Here is a 17,384-nt window from a genome sequence, read left to right as displayed (position 1 = left end):
ATGTTTAGCCCATAAAGAGAAATTTATTTAAGCAGCTTTTTTTCCCTCCCAAGTTCAGTTCCGTTCTGTTTGCATGTGCAAGATTAGATCATCCCCTTTTAGCCTGCAAGTGCCTTTTCTCAAACTGAGCTGCAGCGAGGCCTCGGTTCTTCCACAAGGCTCCCAGGGCAAGGCAGCTCTGGGAGATATTTGTCAGCATTTCTTTGGCCATAATCGCATGCAGGGTACAGGGCAAAACCATTTCAGCTCTAAAGGAGGAACCAGTCTGAGCGAAAGGGAAAAGCAGCCAGAGCAACATGAAGGGGATCGACTCTTCACGAGATCTGAGTAGGTGTTAGAGAAAGCCTTCAGGAGAGAGGGCTGAAACACTGGAAGTTACCCAGGAATTGAATAGCATGGAAAGTACCCTGAAAGCCTGACCACAGCAGGGAGGGGAAGGAAGGAAGTGGGAGGGAAAAGAGAAGCTTTGCCTGATGTAGAAAGTGTCAGCAGTTATATGGGTAGTGAGTGTAGTAATACTGAAAACTCAGCATAAGACACATGCAGCCTGATATAAGTTAAGCCAATTCCATCCTTAGAGCTTGTTCTTAAAAGCTGTGCAGGAGGAGCTGCCTTTCAATGAGGACCTGGCTGAAATGGATGCAACAAAGGGGTTATACCAATATCACCATCAGCTCAACATCACACTCTTTCCCCAAGTAACATTCTAGGGAGTCATCACCTGAGGCGAATCCATGATGATAAAAGGTCAGGAAGAAAGCAGTAAAGAAAGGACAATATGGTGTAGCACCATCCTGGAAGGAAGCTGAAGTGAGAAGATGTGGCCACAGAGGTAGAATGTGGATGCGAGCCAGCTGCAGATAGGTGGAGCTTTTAATGAGGTTTCTTAAATGTGGAAGATCTTCAGCACACAAAGCAGAGCTGGCAGGGTGGCTCTATTCTCTGAATGATCAGCAGGAGGCATGCAAAGCTCTGAGCAGTGTGCTGGGAGGAAGATAAAGGGGACTACATGGGTCCACAAAACCATAAGATCTCAGAGGGGATTTTAAGGTAACTAAGGTAACTTACTTGTCCCCATGAGGAATCCCCCTCCCACAAGACAGTGCCAACTCCTTGAAAACAGAAGTGCATTTATTCCCTAACAGAACAATAAAAGAAACAATTTTTTTGGTGTTTACTGCAGATGTTAACATTTCCCAACAATTACTGAGACACTAAAACTCTGTATTTTCAACTTAGTCCTTTTCCAAAGCTATAGGTGTAACTTTCTTCTGCTCCAATTTGTGCATGAAGGAGTCTGAAATCTCAGGGTAAGCACCGCACCACCTTCACCCCTGAGTTTCTCAGGGCCTGCAGACCAGCTTGGCATCTAAATCTCGTGCTTTTCACAAATAGCTCAGTGAGTACAGGATGGCTGATCACAAAGCAGGAGATTGCCCAAGGAAGAAGTGTTGTGCAACACTCCTCATCCTCCACTACAGCAGGCAGTGGTGAAAGCTAGTGGCAAATGGAGGATGAAGAAAGTGCTCTGAATCTCAGGGTTTAATCTCCCATTCCACCTGGGAAAGGATGTACTATGACATGCTGAAAACAACCTGGAACAAGGATGGAACAAGGGCAAAGCCCAACTGAGGTGTCTGGATGGGGATAGCAAGCAGCATGGCTTCCTCTCAGTCGTTCTGGGCCTGGAAGGTATGGCTGGTTAAGTCAGCAATCACTCCCCACTCAATCATTTTCAGAAGCCAGTTCCTCTCAGCTGTGAGATTATGCTGAAAGAGCTGCAGGGACAAGAGAGCCAAAGTTACAGGTTAGTCCTTACAATGCCTCTCATTCTCCCTGAAATGCACTGATCCTGCCTGACCCAACTTGCAGCCCCACTGCACAGGACCCTAGTCAGCAAACTAGGACAGATGAAAGGTACCATGAGGGAGCCAGCATCTGCTTTCAAGCAGTTTTGGGAAGAAAACGTACCCCAGCACTTACAGAGGAATTGGTCTAGATGACCTTTAAAAAGATCCCTTCCAACTCTAAGGATTCTATGATTCTAATTTCCACAACACTGGTGATAGCTACCAAAGCTCACAGCTCCTTTAGCCCAGCTTTTTCCAGTGGATTCCCTTATGGAAAACACCTTAGATTGAAGAGAAAGCATTTTCTACCTCGTTTTTCCGTGAGAGACCAGTATTGTAATAATGTATTGGTGTAGTAGTGTCATGGTTGCCAGGGTAACCAAAGCCTGCAATGTTGACCTCTTGGCACAGATGGAGGGCTAAGTTCAAAGCAATGATTCCCGTGGTGGCATATCTCTGGGAAGGGAAAAGAGAGAACATCTGTTTAGCATTTCAAACTCATACTTTTACAAAACTGACATCAGCAACACCTTTGCAGCTGGGACCAGTAGCTTCCTTCACACTCCATGCAGGGAAAAAAAAAAAAAAAAAAACATAAATAAAACAGAACAGGTGCCTGGATAGCACTCCCAGAACTCAAACAAGGAGCATCATATGAGGAGATGCTGCAGAAGATGGGGACTCAGGAGTGTACAGCCTCTGAAGTTATAAAACGTAGAGCTCCATGGAAATGAAAAAGCTTTTGGATGGAAGCACGCTTTTTAAGAAGACCACATCTATAATTAAGCCTGCACTAAGTCCCCACATCTCTTTCATTTCTGTGTGCCTCTTTGTGTGTGTTCCCTGCTGGGGGCCTTCGTGTGAAACCTCACTTCTCATCCATGCATTAAATTCCTGTCACTGGCCTATGTGTAACAAAACTTCCCTCTGCTCACATAAAACTAACATGGCCATGTACCAGCTGAGACCTTGCCTTAACAACCTTGTGATGGTGCAGAACACCCACCACATTGTGAGTGGCTGAACTGGTCCCTCAAGCTTAGCTGAGCACTTAGCACTCCTCCTCTGGATTTCTCCACTTCACACTTTCCAAGCAGTTTAGCAGGGAAATGTACTTTTTTACAGCACTGCTTCAGCAGTCAAGAGACTTGGCACCTAATCTCAGCCCCAGCCAAGTTAGTGCATGACCTTGACAAGGTTATTTCACCACATCAGGCCTTCAAGCTTCTCCTGCTTTTGTTGCAGATTATAAACATCCTGGTGGTGCCCAGCAGGCTTAAAGTTAATTAAAGATTGCACAGCACCATCACAAAGATCGTCAGGACCAAAGACAAAGTAGATTCATTAATGAAGTAATCCTCCATTGTGCAGTGAAGGGGAAATTTGCATTCCCGAAGTAGTGGGCATAACAGCCAGCCTCAGGCCAGAGATCTGCAAGACCTGAATGTTTTAAGGAATGCCAACCAAAATTCCTCTCAATATGCTAGCTAATTATCAGTAATGGTCTAGAGACAGGAAAATCACAGGAACATGTATGAAAGAGCTTGATGACAAAGCTGCTAATCACTAGAGAAGCAGGTGTCCTGAGGTCTAGAACTACGGCCAGAAACTCAACTCTAAAAAGTTACTTGAATTCAAAGTGGCAAAGGGATAAAAGGGCAGACTGGAATTAGTATAACACTGTGTTGTTGTGACAAGCAGGAAAAGTGTTCTTTTCTTTGAAGAAACAGGGTTCAAAACCCAAAACACCATGCTAAAGTAAAAGATGACATTTACTAGGGAAAGGGACCGGCTGATCTAACGAATATGTTTTCCTTCCCCTTATGTGGCACTGAAGCACTGAGATAATAGGCAAGACAACAAACACTGATAGTCATCTGTTTGCTCTCCAGCACAATCGCATACCCCACTTGATGCATTCAGCTGCAGCAGTTTGTATGTTGCCTCATAGGTGACATATGGATTGAGAATACGTAGCTGAGAGATGTTCCAGTTCCATTCCTGGGGAGGCTGGCGCCAAAATCCCTCCTTTGTCTGTAGGAGAAAGGCAGAGAGGTACTCAAGAAGTGTCCATTATCACCAAACCCTGCCAGGATAAAGAAGCCTGAGTTAGTTGTGGCCTGTTGCCCTGCTGGATGCTCAGGACTGAGAGTTTGGAGGGATGAAGCATCTCCTGGTCTTTTCCACTCATTCTCATGCACCCATCTGCAATCTAGGTGTGACTGGGTCTAATTAGTGACAAATAAGGTCTCAGGTGTGCCTTGCGTGTGTGCCTTGTGTGGCTCATTAAATATTTGAAAGATACATGATTATGAGACCAATTGAGTATGCGACTACAAATAACCTGGTTTCAACCATCCATCATTAAAGACATCTCACCTTGTTCTTTGTTTTCAGCAATACTTCCCTCAGCCATAAAAAATCCAAAGGCTTGAATGGGACAAACACCATCAGTGTATTGTTGTCACTGTTTTCCAGAGGATCGGGCAGAGCTGATTCAGGGAAGAAGAGACGAATGCTGGTTCTTTCTCCCACATCCTTCTTGTACTCTTTTACTGGAGCATCATTTAATCTGAGAATCAAAGCCAGAAGGGCTGGATTTGTATCATTTCAGTATTACCTGTTCCCAACTGTAGAGAGTTGCTGTCAGATGCAAGACTGACTGTGAACTCACATGAGGAGTTCACTCACAGCCTAGCTCCACAATATGGACCACCTCATCAGATATCCCAGTAGTTCCTCCTTTGCAATAAAAAGGCAGATGATAGTGGCAGGCAGCCACTATTTTTCAGAGAGGGACATAAAGTACATGAAATGATTTGCTTAAGTCAGAGCAAAGCTGAATGTAAGGTTGCAGTGCAAAGATTCCCTGCCACTCCACTGAACTGGAGAAGGCTATCCAGTCCCAGGTACAACATTTGTGAATGAGGAGTACAGTTTGTAGCTTCTGCAATGCCTGTGCCTGAATACAAACTGCAAGAAAATTATTTGATTACCTGGGTACCTAGATCTTAGATGTTATATTTCCCAAACAAGAACATCACATACACATTATCATTCTTCAATCTCTGATTAATCATTAATATTTTAGTAACGATTCAGTACCTTATGATAACATGATGAGAGTCAATCATTTTCCCAATGTGCTGCCCATGGACAGAGTAGCCATTGCCAACCACAATGCACCTCTGGCACCATAAACTGGCAAAATAATAGACAGAAAGAGATAAAGTTCTCTGACAAATTTCTCCACCAGGTTAGTTCAGCATCCCCTGAGGGTCTTTTTGGGTGATATTAGAGGAGAGAAGCCCTGACTAGTACTCTGGATTCTTTCTAGCCAGATGGTATTTGTCTTGGAAAGTACAGTGGAATGTGCTTATACATTCACAAAGGCAAAGGGATATCATCAACATGCTAGAGGTGGGACCCCTAGTTGGCTGGAGTGAACAAGCACTAAGGAAATAGAAAATCAAGTGTGGATACCCAGCAGAGCAGTAATTATATGGGCAGACCTCTGCTGAAGGCACACAGTGTATCAGGGAGAGGAAGGTCACAGAAAGGGTCTAAATTAAAGTGCTTGTAGGCATCTGCTGCAGACAGGCTACTTCAGTTCCTGCTCCCCCTGAATGTGGGCAGGTGCACCTGAGGGATCCACCCAACTCCCAGCTTGTCATGCTTGGGATGAAGTTAGCAAGAGAAAATAGATGGGACAGGGCAACACTGAGAAAAGAACTCAGGGTATGACAGAAGTTAAAGGGAGGGAGCTAGGAGCTAGCAGCTTAAGTTCATCAGTATGAGGGCTGCTTGAAAGGGTACATTTAAAAGGGACAGAAAGAGAAACCTACTGAGAGAGGAGATGAAGAGTGGCAGGAGTAAGAGGCAGAAAGACTGTGAAGTTAAACACCAAGAGAGAGAACTTCCAATAGCTGCAGAGACCATGACTCTCAATCTAGCTATCACTTCCCTGACAAAAGTGCTCCCCCAGCTTCAATCTCCAGCCCAGACTTCATACCGGCCAAAGGATCCAGGCAAATCCTGCTCTGGAAGAAGCTGCAATGTGCTAAAAGCAGAGAGAACTAGAAGACAAAAAGTTGAAGAATCATCTTCAAGGAAAAATTTTGACCCTCCCCCTTCACCCCGACTATCAATAGACTATCCTCCTCTTTCTTCCGCTCTAAAGATACAGGTTTCATTCCTATATACAATCCCAGGACAATTTACATGGGACAGCCTGTTCAAACACCACTCTTGGAACCATCACTTGCCCAACGCTGTCCAAACTAGGCATTTTTTCCACATGAAAGGCATGCACTTTTCAGTGCTACTAAAGCTGGTATGTAGTACCTCACACAGAAAAAGCCATCGGGTACCAACTCACCCAATATCTTCTCTCTATTAGCATTTGATAACTTCTGCAATGCCTCCTGCTCCATCCACAATAGCATTTGTCAGCCTTCCCCTTTCCATCTCTCCTGGCACAGCTACAGCCAGGAGTTAAAGCACTGTCCCCATTTCTCCAAGACCACTATATCACAAAGGCATCCCATCCAGTCAGTCCAGATTTCCCTTGGTGTGTTTCTCAGCTGTATTTCTATCTCCTCTGCAGCACTGCAGGCTGCTCCATGCGTAAGAGGCTCTCCAGCTCCACTGGGTCCACACAGTGGGGCACCACCTAGGACAGAGTATTTCAATACCTGAGCTGTGCAGCCCAAAAGGAAGTTTATGGAGCCACAGAACTTCTTCAAGCTCCTGTTTAAAAGGCCTGTCCAAGAGTGAGTATATGGATTTGCTGGTCAGGAAAGGCTCCCAGTGATATTTAAACCTAATGAGAGATACAGGCAGACAGCAGTTTATGGACAAGTAGAGCTGTTAAAGCAGTATCAAACACAGGACTGGTACAGCTGAAGCAGGCTGAATAATGAAGAGCTTTGGAAATCTACAGAACTATCCTGAAGTACTTCCCAGAAATGTCCCACATTTTTAAAATCTACTGCTGTTTCTAAGTCGTCTTTCAAGCAGCAGTGACAGCAAAAATCTCATTTCCCTTCCAGTTCTGCCCCACCTCCCAGTTCCTCTCCCTTCTCAGTCATTCCTCTCTCCATACAGGTTCGAGGAATGCCTATTCATTGTTTCATTGTTTATTTACAAGAGGTGAGAAGGGGAGAATTTCATTTAGGTTCCCAATTTCATGTATTCATTCACTTTATGACAGAGCCCATAACACCCACGACAAACTCTTACAACACTCATGACAAAGCACTGCACACAACCATTTCAGCTGCACATCTCTTTCTCTTTGCTTGCCCTTTGGAGGACATTCTGCACACACATCTGCATTGCATCTTCCTGCTGGCCTTTTGACTCACTTGGTATGGTGCCAAGATGCAATTGTGCAAGAGTCAGCTCTGTTTCCTTTTTGCATATCTGCCCATAAACCCCAAACTTCCAGTTTCCACCAGACAGTAGCCACTCAAACACTGACATCTCACTGTAATTCCCCAAGCAAATGAGACAGCTAACAAACCTTCTAAGAAAAGGCTTTCTCCACACAAAGCGTCTTTGGCAAGCACCAACGTGCCTCCTGCAAAAGAAACAAGGTTCATTTCTTATTAGCTCTTCCTGAAGGCTCTCAAGCCTGAGGCCGTGGCCTGAGAATCAGGGACAGTACAGGAGGCCTCCAAAAGGTGTCTACAAAGGGAGGGTTCTGAGCTCCTGACCATGTTGCTCTATCTCCCAGCTCCTGACCACTGGCGTCCATGAACAGGTCCCCTCCAAAGACTGTGTAAAGGGTTCCATTTCTATTCAATAGAAACACAGATGAATTTAGATGAAAAACAGATCTCTGGAGACGTAATACCAAAGTTAGGTCAAGCTGCTTAGAGCCTTGAACAGGTTGAATTTTAGAATATCATTAGCAAGCATTGCTCTTTCCTCCATACAGAGGGAGACAAAGAACAGCATGAGGCATCCACAAGACACCCGCCAGTGACCATGAACACAGGGAATCTCTGTGGTCTAGCTATGACATCTCCAGGCTCACCAATGCTGTTTTATCCTGCTACTTTTCCGTCTGCCCTGCTCTCCAGCCACTGCCAGGCAGAACACAGTCCTCCAAGGCCCCGACAACTGAGATCTTACTGGGGAATTGTTTCTCATCCAGGTTTTACCTTGGGAGGAGAGGATAAATCTGCTTCCCAGCATACTGAATTGTGCCTCACCACAGACCACAAGTAGCACCAAAGTCAGAAAATGAAAGAAGAGGTAACTTACTCAATATGCCTGCCAAGTGTGTTCATCACATGGTACAGGCTCTTCACGCACAGACCTGCAGAAGGCAATGAAACTTGGCTTGCTCTGAATGCCCTGCTCCACATGCATGAATTTGGGATTGTGGATGCAGCAGGGAAAGGCTCCTCCATCACTTGCACCCTTCTGTTGACGTGACAAGAGCACAAAATGGGCGAGAATGAACACCACAGACACTGCTCTAAGACCTGGGGAATGGGTAGGATTTCCCCATGACCCCTGTGGGTCTCTGATGTGGGACAGGCTCTGAGGTCTGACCCTTCTCCTAGCCCACTGTTGTGCCCAGCTCTTGCTGGCTTCACAAAGATGTGCTGTGCTCATGCTGGCACACAAGGATAAGGATTTTTCAGCATTTGTTTTTTCTTTTTTTCTTTTTACCATTAGTAAAGAATCCATTCTGATCGTAGATAAAAGACTTTTAATTTTACTTTCCTCAGCACTTCCTATATTGTACCACAACATTGTCATTATGTCACTGTGCACTGTGATAGCTCTTTCCTTTTTATGAAAATGACAATGGTCTCATCTTGTGCAGTGATTTTTTTTTTCTGTGACAAACAACTGGCCTCCCAAAGATGGTATGAAATTAGAATTAGTTTTCCTTCTTCTGGGGGGAGAACACAAGCAGTGACATACACTCAATATAGACACTGCAACACAGGGTCTCTCCCAGGCTTCCTACACTCATCACACAGAGACTTTCATCAGCCAGTTATTTCGGCATTGCTACATGCATACACACAACTCAGGTAAACACCCACTACTGGACCATGATCTTGCTAAGATCACAGCAGCATTTATCAGAAGGTGACTGCCAGACATTCCCCTCACCCCAGGAATTCGGTCTGAGTATCACAGAAGCACATTAACCCTGCCCCAGCCTCCACAGCCCTGTGCACATATAGCATACAGGAGGCAGGCCTTGTACTGGAGTTTTAAATACTTATAAATATTAATATAGGGGAGAATTCACTGAGTCAACGCCTGGTTGTACTAGCGCAAAACAACAGAGGAACTTTCATACTTGGGGAAGAGAGTTCTCCTTTCAGATGCTTTTCTGCTCTCCCCCCTCCCCTGAGACATCCAGAATGACTCAGTTTTCCAAAAATTCACCCAAAACAGGCACAGCTCATGCCTCTCTTGGAGGCAAGTGACAAATGTGAGTGCAAGGCCCACGCACAGGAGAGCAGAGCTGCTGCAAACAGAGCTGCACATGGTGGGTCCATTTGCTGGACAGGGCACAGCATTTGGGAGCACAGCTGACAGATACACATGAAGTGAAAGTGAGACACTATGACTGTGCCCATGTCCCTGCTGCTGATCCCTGTGCCTTGGAATTTAATTCACAGTTCCTTCATCTCAGCCTGTGGTGATACCCATGGCTGTGTGTGGGGGATTTATGGAATGATGTCCTTTCCCTCCCTGCCTTATGTCACACCCATGATTGGAGTCTCTCCAGTGAAGACATGCGTGAGGGGCATCTCACTCCATACAGTCCCAACCCAGCAAGGCCATGGGGTTGAGGGACACAGCAATGAGTGCTGGTGGGAAATAGCAGGGCTTAGCACGTGTTGAGGTTTTCTTACCCACACAGAGCAAGAACAGCAGCTTTTTGCACTGGAAGAGGACAAGGAAAAGTCTTCTGACTACAGCTATGGCATTCATGCTTGTTTTCATGAACATCCTGCAAAACAGCAAATTACATCAGTCAAACAAGACTAATGAGCTTTCATTTAGCAGTACTTTTGCTTGTCTCACAAGCCTAGATTTCCCGATGCTATGCCTCTGTTCACATGGCATAGGTACCCTCGTGCTCTGTCTTGTGACCCACAAGACCCACATGCACATTGATCAGGATCAGTGCAGCTCATCCCACCACCTGCACAGGGTCTGGCATCACAGCTGTGTGTCCAGTGAGGACTGGAAGCACCTCACCACCACCATCCCAAGGATGTTTCAGCCTCAAGCCCCACAGTTTGTTCCACTGACAAAAAAAGAAAGTCCACAAAGTGCTGCTTTGACTGCCACTAAAGTCCTGTGATCCTCCTAAACTGTGGAGTTTGTAGTGTTTAGATGTATGAGTCTGAATGACAGCCTTAATTATATAGGGACAGCACCACAGTTCACATAGACAATTACTGGCTCAGGCTGGTGAAAAACAAGAATAATATGCTTCTCTCTTGGAGGGATGGTGCAGAAAGTGAGTGCTGAGCTTCCCCATCTGATGATGACCATCTAATTATCCTCAACGAGCTGGATACAAATCTCAGCTTGGCAGCAGAGAAGTACTTGGGGATGTTCTCAGTTCATCCTCTTTCCCCCATTCTATGGCTTGGAAGGAGAACTTTGTAAGGCTGATTAATCCATCCAAGCAGACCCTTCTGCAGGTTGCCAGCTAGCTGGTGCAAGGCTGCCCTCCAGGGCTGGCAGCTGCTGCTCCCCTACACCACATCAAGGATGTTCCATGGTCCTCCTTGACGTGGGCAGCACCTGCAGGGCATCAGGGCTTAAATGGGAAACCCCAGCAGCACGCTGTGCTGAGACAGCAGGGTGTTTTTCTGGGTGGATGTACTTTCAGGGAAGGGAACTGGGAGGGTTTCCCATAAAGATATTAAGACAAGGACGTAGAGAGAGCTAGCTCATCTGCTCTGGCTGCAGACCTGCTATGGATATGGGAATGGGCTGAATGCATGCCTTCGCAGGCTGCTGCTGCTGCTTAAAAAATCTAAGGAAAGCAAGAGGTCTCTTACCCCACTTCCCTACAGGCTCACATTGTGCTCTGAATTATACAGATGGTAGACTTTTCTCCTATTCACACAATCTTAAGGACTAAGAAACAACTTTGTATGTGTATCCCTCTCGTACATCCCTAGAGTTAATACTAGCCTGGTAAATGTAGGCATTTCTTGCTGCTTTCTTCTGCTGTAATTTCCCCAAGGCTTGTAAAGGAGGGCCAGCATGTACAATTCATCCCATAATGAATTGCAGAAACCACCAGGGATTAATGTAACCCTTCCCTTTTAAGTGACGGACAGAGGCATGGCCAAGGCAGGTACGACAGTAAAAGAAAATCCCCTTTCCCCTTTATTCTCCCAACAGAATTATTGAAACCAAGCCACACATCTGCCCTGCAGACAGAGCAGGAGCTGTAGGAGGTTGAGCAGTTTGAGAACAGCTCTCACTGCCTGACAGAAACACAACACTACTCAGTGCAGCCAGGCTTCCACCTCTGCCTCCTTCCTTGCATGGAGCAAAGCAATCCCCACAGCTGGTGTGAGTACACGCACTTGTTTGTGCAAGATGCCTCCTGCCTGCCAAGGGGCTTCATTTGCCCATTTCTGCTTCTTTCAAGCTTTTCAGGTTTCTTTTCACCTAGCTGCTCTATTTTTCTGTATGATATTTTTTTCCTCCCTTCCATTCTAATTAAGGTGTTTGTCTCCACAGCAGGAAATATAAACTGCAGCAGACGATCTCGATTATGTATTTTAAAGGAAGAAAAAAAAATATTTAGAAAAGCTATTCACTTCAGATATGCACAGAAACAACCACTAACCATGTCCCCAGAAACCAGGAAAAACAAGGAGGAGAAAAAGAAAAGGAAGGATGTTAACCCTTTAAAAACTATTAAAAAATATGATGAAATCTTTAATTCCGTGCCTAGGAATTTTTGGTAAAGGAAAAACAGCCATTCCTGTTAGCAAAAGCAGGAGCTTTTCCTTAAGGCACTCCAAGAGTGGAGGAGCTGCTGAATTCTTTTGAAAACTTGCTGCTCAGTATTATCGCTGCTAAGCGCTACTGAAAACCTCCTTTTGTCTAAGCGTAAAGAGCTGAGCGCTGCCGAAAATGCCGCCTGGATTATGTGCGCTGATTGAACCGCTGTCCCACGATCTGAAGGGCAAGGAACCAATTTACTGCCTCAGTTTCTCCGCTTGCAAAGTGGAGATGATCACAATTCCCTACCTCTGAAAGAGGCTACAAACCTGAAATCATTGGCACAGAGCAGCTACAATGAGTCACTGCAGCAGGCCAAGAATAACACAAAAATAGCTAAAGAGACAAGGCATTTTCTATTCTTCAGAGAGCAATTGATTAGTTGAGCTATACTGGGATTTTTACCCATCCGAGATTGCAAACTTGAGAAAACGGCCTAGAAAATGAGAGTTCGTTCTCGTTGATTCTCCTTCCTTCTTCCCACACCACTCCCAGTCTCTACCTCCCCTGCTCCATTTTTTTTGTTGTTTTTAAATCTACTTCTCTAAATATTGTTTCTCTCACATCAGCCCAGCAGGAGAGGCAGAAATCAAATTATAACCACTGAAAAAAAAGCATCAGCACTTAGTTCCAGGGGGGTGGGTGGAGAAAGTGGAACATTTTCCTTAGATTCAAAAAACACAAACAAATAAACAAACAAACAAAAAAAACCCACCAAAATCTATTAAAATAAACAGGCAGAAAAGGAGAAAGTAAATCAATCAGCTGCATTTAAAGCAGGGAGATAGCAAGCAAAGAGCACTCCATCCAGAGAGATGGTCTGGAACTGTAGAAACCAAACCTCTCCATCCCTCTCCACTTATGGAAGAGCTTTCTGCTCTTCTGATGCTGATTTTGTGCTTTTCATACTGGGTACACATCTTCTTACTTATGGAAAAGTCCTGAGGATAACTTCTTTTCACAGAGGGATAACAGGAGGAGGAAAAGCAAAGCCATCCACCTGATAATTCAAGAAACCTCTATAAAGGTGACTGCACTGTTTCACATACTTGTGATCTGGGCAGAACTTGCTGCATGTGTACTTCTTCAGTTCAGCAGGAAGGTCTTGTCTGCAAAGAACAGCTAAATATCAGAACTGTCACATGCAAGTATTTTTTAAAGGACTATTTCAGGAAAAAGCACATGCTCTGTGGAAATGCCATTACAGCCTTTCTGTTCCTCTCTACACCACTCCCTGTTTTTTGGCTGGAAGATTGGTAGCTTCAGGAACCAACAAACTAACAAATGTGCTCACTCTATTCCAAGCCTCAGGAGCCAGCCAGCAGGACATTATCATGCAAGATGCAAGACTTGCACCAGGGTTTGCTTCTGACCATTATATATCTGAAGACCATCCCTCCACCTACATGAGCTCAAAAGTCAAGGCAGCTATAAAGACTCAGTGCACCCAGGTGAGCACATTTGGTGCATATTAGCACCTTTTAAATGCTATAGCCCAGATTAGCTCTCCACCTGTCTGGTCACCTAACTAAGCACAGCTGGTCTCTCTGGGGAAGGTCTGTTTGGGTCATCATCCACTGCATTTTGGAAGATATCAGTCACATCCATTGCAGCATTGTGTATTCATTGTGTATTCCCGTGGTGATGTAGAGGCAGGCAGCAGCCTGGACTCCAAGTTTTGCCCTAGCAGGGGACAGCACTGGGCTGTGAAGTCCCTCAGAGCTCTCTGCACCTCGTCCCTGGAAAGTCTCTGCACCTGCAGTTTTGCCTCCTCGGAGGGCTAAGAAACCCAGCTGAGCTGCAGAGGAGGGCTAAGGCAGTTATGCGCTCCTGCAGTGCCATCGTGTGCTGTAAGTGTGCACTGCAGTATCTCCCGGCTGCCAAAACTCACAGAGGATGAGGAAACGGTGAGCAAAACCCCAGTGCTCCCGGGTGTGCTCAGCTCCCAGCACTGATCACCCAGGAGTGCCAAATCCTGTGGCCGCTGCCACGTATGAACACCCGCACCCAGAGGTGTCTCAGGACAGTCCTACGTCGTGATGCTCCCCGGCCCACCGATGTGCAGCTGCTCCCCCTGCTGCAGAAAGTCAGCTCGGTGGCTGTGTTGTAGCTCAGACTGTGAAACCAGAGGTGCCGTAGCCAGCACAGCTTTATTACAGCTTGCTGTGGCTTAAAGTGACGTTTTGCTAAAGGAAAAGAGAGACTGGAAGGACACACGGATGCATTCGTGGGGGATTTTGCAGGGAGCACCCCATCAGTGCAGTGCACCTGCCCTGAACGGGCTCTCATTCCCTGCAGATACCCATGCACAGAGGCAGGAAAGGAGCCACAACTACCCTACACCAACTTGGGTTTCACTCTTCTGCTGGCTTTGCATTATTAAAGTATGAAACAGAAAACCTACAGAGAATTGCATAGGGTTGGGGAGAAGGAAGGCAGGCAGGATCTGTGCCCTGCTCCCTTCTGCAGTGAGGCCCCTGAATCCTAGCATGGTCATAATATATAGCTGAGGTGTGATGGGAAAATGTGAGTAAAACTCCAGACAAAATGTTTCTGCAGTCTCAGCACCCTTGGCCTGAAATCAGCCCAACATCTCCCAAGACCATCAAAAGACTACGAAGATCTCAGAGGGGAATAACAAGGAGTTCGCCAGAAAAGGAGTCGAGGAGTGAAAAATGAGAATTTTGCCCTTTGATTCACCTGGAAAATTCCCCATTCTGCATATGTCCCAGCAGGGCTTCCTCTCTGTTGAAGAAGCCCTGTTCCAGCTGTGGCATGTCCTCAGCTCCTGTCAGCAGGCACTGTGCCACGCTGCTAAGCGCATCCATGGGCGAGAGCACTCATTAACAATGTGAGCAAATGGCATAACGATGCCTTGACAGCACCTATGGTGACAGCTACAAAGTGCCCCAATCAGTGATGGCAGCAGCAAGCAGCATGCACAGCGTGGTCTATGGCCTCCGTGGGAGATCTGGGAAGGGGACATCCAGCTGTAAATCTGGGGACAGAGGAGCTCTACACTATGTGCAGCATAGGGAGGACAGAGCACATGGCTGGCAGCCCTTGGGGCCACTGGCATCACTGTGTTTCATTAGCTGGCTCCAGACTGGCTCCTTGCTGGGAAAAGGCACCTCAGGGTGCTGCAGCCTTGTCTCTCTGCAGCCAGACAAATTTGCCTTCCCTCTGCAGCCAGCATGACTCCTGTCTCCCCACACTGCTACTGCTGTCTTGCTCTTTCCCATTCCCCTACTCCCTCCAGGGCACAGCTCCAAAGGAAACCCTCCTTCAGAGCTTTTGTTTTCTCCAGTTGCTCTGATGTCAGCCTGCCAGCCCAAAGCTGTAGCAATTCATCCTGCCCTCTGCGGCTCTGTCCTTTCTTACTCCCAAACCTTGGAAAAGCAGCAAGGCACACAGGCAGGCCCTGGAGCCTAACCTAGACACAACTTATTCAGAAAAGAAAAATATAAGCTGCTGCATAGGAAAAATAAGCTAACTCAAGGATTCAGGGCAGGAAGAAGGATCCACGTGCACTGTCAGGCCCTTGGGCAGAAACTGGCTCTGGAAGCCCTGGGCTGTGCACGTGCTTTCCCACATGTCCCTGCCTGCAGCCCAGGCTGACACAAGCAGAGGGGACATTGTGCGCATCCAAAAGTCCCCTCCCGGAGTCCTGCCAGCCTGCTTGCCCTTACCATACCCTGGGGCAGACTGTCCAGTTAACCCCATGGGAAGATGAAGCAGGGGGAAAGGACTGAGGAAAAAAAGCCTTGTATGGCACCGTGTGCTTTGAAGAGCAGCTGAACTCAGGTCCAGCCCTGCATGTTTGGGGCCGAAAAGTAGACGCTGTGAGCAGCTCCACTGCAGGGACAGAGCCAGCAGCAGCATGGTGTGCTCCTGGTTTCACAACAATACAAGTGAAATAAATCACCAGAGGAGAGGGAAATGAAGCTGTCTGATGGCAGGAAGGATAAGCAATGGGGTACATACCAGCGAGGTCTGGGTTATAGTGCTGTAATAACTGCGGCCTGGAATATCTTTCCTGTGAGGGAGGAAGTGAGGCCTGCAGTTACACGGCGCAGTGTGACACGGCCCTTGGTGCAGCCCTGCTCCTTGGCCAGGCATTGTGAGCCCCCCCGAGGGGCTGTACCACCCCCTGCCAACCACAGCCCCAAAGAATGTTTGCTCACCTGTAACCCACTTGGCAGAGGTCCTCAGCCCCTGCTTCATCCTCCTTGCAGTCATGCAGCAGGCTGCCCTGCTGCCATTCCCCTCACAGCATGCGGCCCTGCAGGCCATGGCTTCCCTTGGGAAAGCCTCACTTTGTACCCCCCACCCCAGCATTGCAAGGGACTTTGGGGGCAGAAGGGAGACTTCTGACTCCTTGCCATCCCTACCTCCTTCCCCAGCCAGCTCACACCCAGGCTGGGTTAGTCACAGAGGCTTGCACGTCCCCAAAATGCCAACCTGCTGCAGGCCGGGCTCTGTAATCCCATGGTGGCCATGCTCCACCCTGTGCTTTGGGTGGCTCCCAAAGAGGAGCTTTATGATTCTTGATAAAATCCCTGGCAGTGATGAAGCTTGCACACAGAGGTGGATGAGGGAGAGAATTTACTTTCCTGGGAAGCTGCTTTTTCAGGGTGTGTATTTGTGTATCTTCCTATTTTCACTGCAATGCATGGCTTTGACTGGCCGTGTTTGGTTATTACTTTTTAATGAAAAAAAAAAAGGTATTTGGGAGAAAGTAGGTTCTTTTCAATCAAATAATAAAATAAAGAATCTACCTCATCCAGATTCTGAAAGAAAATTCTACTGAGAAGAAATTTATGCTAATACAAATGAATGTAAAAAGTATTAGAGTGGAATCATAATATTTTCCTTACTTTTTTTTGCTGGTGGTTTAAATGACATCAATAACATTAGCAAAATTAGAAATATCCATATGTTTTCAATTCTTTCCTCTTTGCATTTCCTTACCTCTCCTAGCCTGCTCCATCTGGAGGAAGGTTTCCAGCTAGGGAGCCTGGCAAGAAGTCAAGGGCAAGAGATGCCTTCAGGCCAGTTCCCCAGGGCTGAGTGTGGGGAACAAAAGGGAAAGAAAGGCAGGGTTTCTTTAACCTCTTGCTCTTTGCTAAAGCTTTATGGAAATGCACTGTGATAGAAAGGGTACTGAGACTGCCCACTGCAAGAACACCCTCAACGTGTCTTCTACTGCTGTGAGCCAAAAGCTTCCTACGACTAACCATTCTCTCGGTCCCTTCTCAACTTAAGCATATGCTTTGAAATCACATTGACAACAGTAGGATGCAAGAAGTTTTGCTTAGATGCTTTCCTGATGTGGGTGTCAAGCTACCCATCAGCCCTATCCCTCTTCCTTCCCCCGCTTTGAGTCACTCTTCCCAGTTTTTTTTTTGCTGGCGGTGGTGTCTATTTTAGTAGATGGGAAAGAGATCCCTCTTCAGACAACTGTGCTGCAGTCAGGTAGCTAAGAGTTGCTGGATTCCTGGTTTCTAATTCATAGAA

The 17,384-nt window shown here is 46.5% G+C and overlaps 1 protein-coding gene across 2 annotated transcripts; it reads right to left on the bottom strand.

Moving 5' to 3' along the window:
- Window positions 1-49: 49 nt before the first annotated feature.
- On the bottom strand, window positions 50-16,212 carry LOC104913713 (CMP-N-acetylneuraminate-beta-galactosamide-alpha-2,3-sialyltransferase 4). Of its 2 annotated transcripts, none has more exons than XM_019621409.2 (12): window positions 16,052-16,212; window positions 9,743-9,840; window positions 8,121-8,175; window positions 7,568-7,648; window positions 7,375-7,431; window positions 6,545-6,672; window positions 5,863-5,926; window positions 4,956-5,051; window positions 4,230-4,422; window positions 3,756-3,884; window positions 2,160-2,306; window positions 50-1,778 (listed from the first exon to the last, which is right to left on the bottom strand). In XM_019621409.2, exons 2-12 carry the CDS (start codon window positions 9,837-9,839, stop codon window positions 1,671-1,673), a joined length of 1,155 nt encoding a protein of 384 aa, XP_019476954.1. In that variant the 5' UTR covers window position 9,840; window positions 16,052-16,212; the 3' UTR covers window positions 50-1,670. The 2 variants fall into 2 exon arrangements, with proteins under 2 accessions (XP_019476954.1, XP_031412027.1); XM_031556167.1 differs by lacking the exon at window positions 16,052-16,212 and adding an exon at window positions 15,852-16,043.
- Between the last annotated feature and the right edge of the window lie 1,172 nt (window positions 16,213-17,384).

This window comes from Meleagris gallopavo, chromosome 19, assembly GCF_000146605.3.
Source record: "Meleagris gallopavo isolate NT-WF06-2002-E0010 breed Aviagen turkey brand Nicholas breeding stock chromosome 19, Turkey_5.1, whole genome shotgun sequence".
Classification (NCBI taxonomy): Eukaryota; Metazoa; Chordata; class Aves; order Galliformes; family Phasianidae; genus Meleagris; species Meleagris gallopavo.
This window is presented reverse-complemented; position numbering and strand designations above follow the sequence as displayed.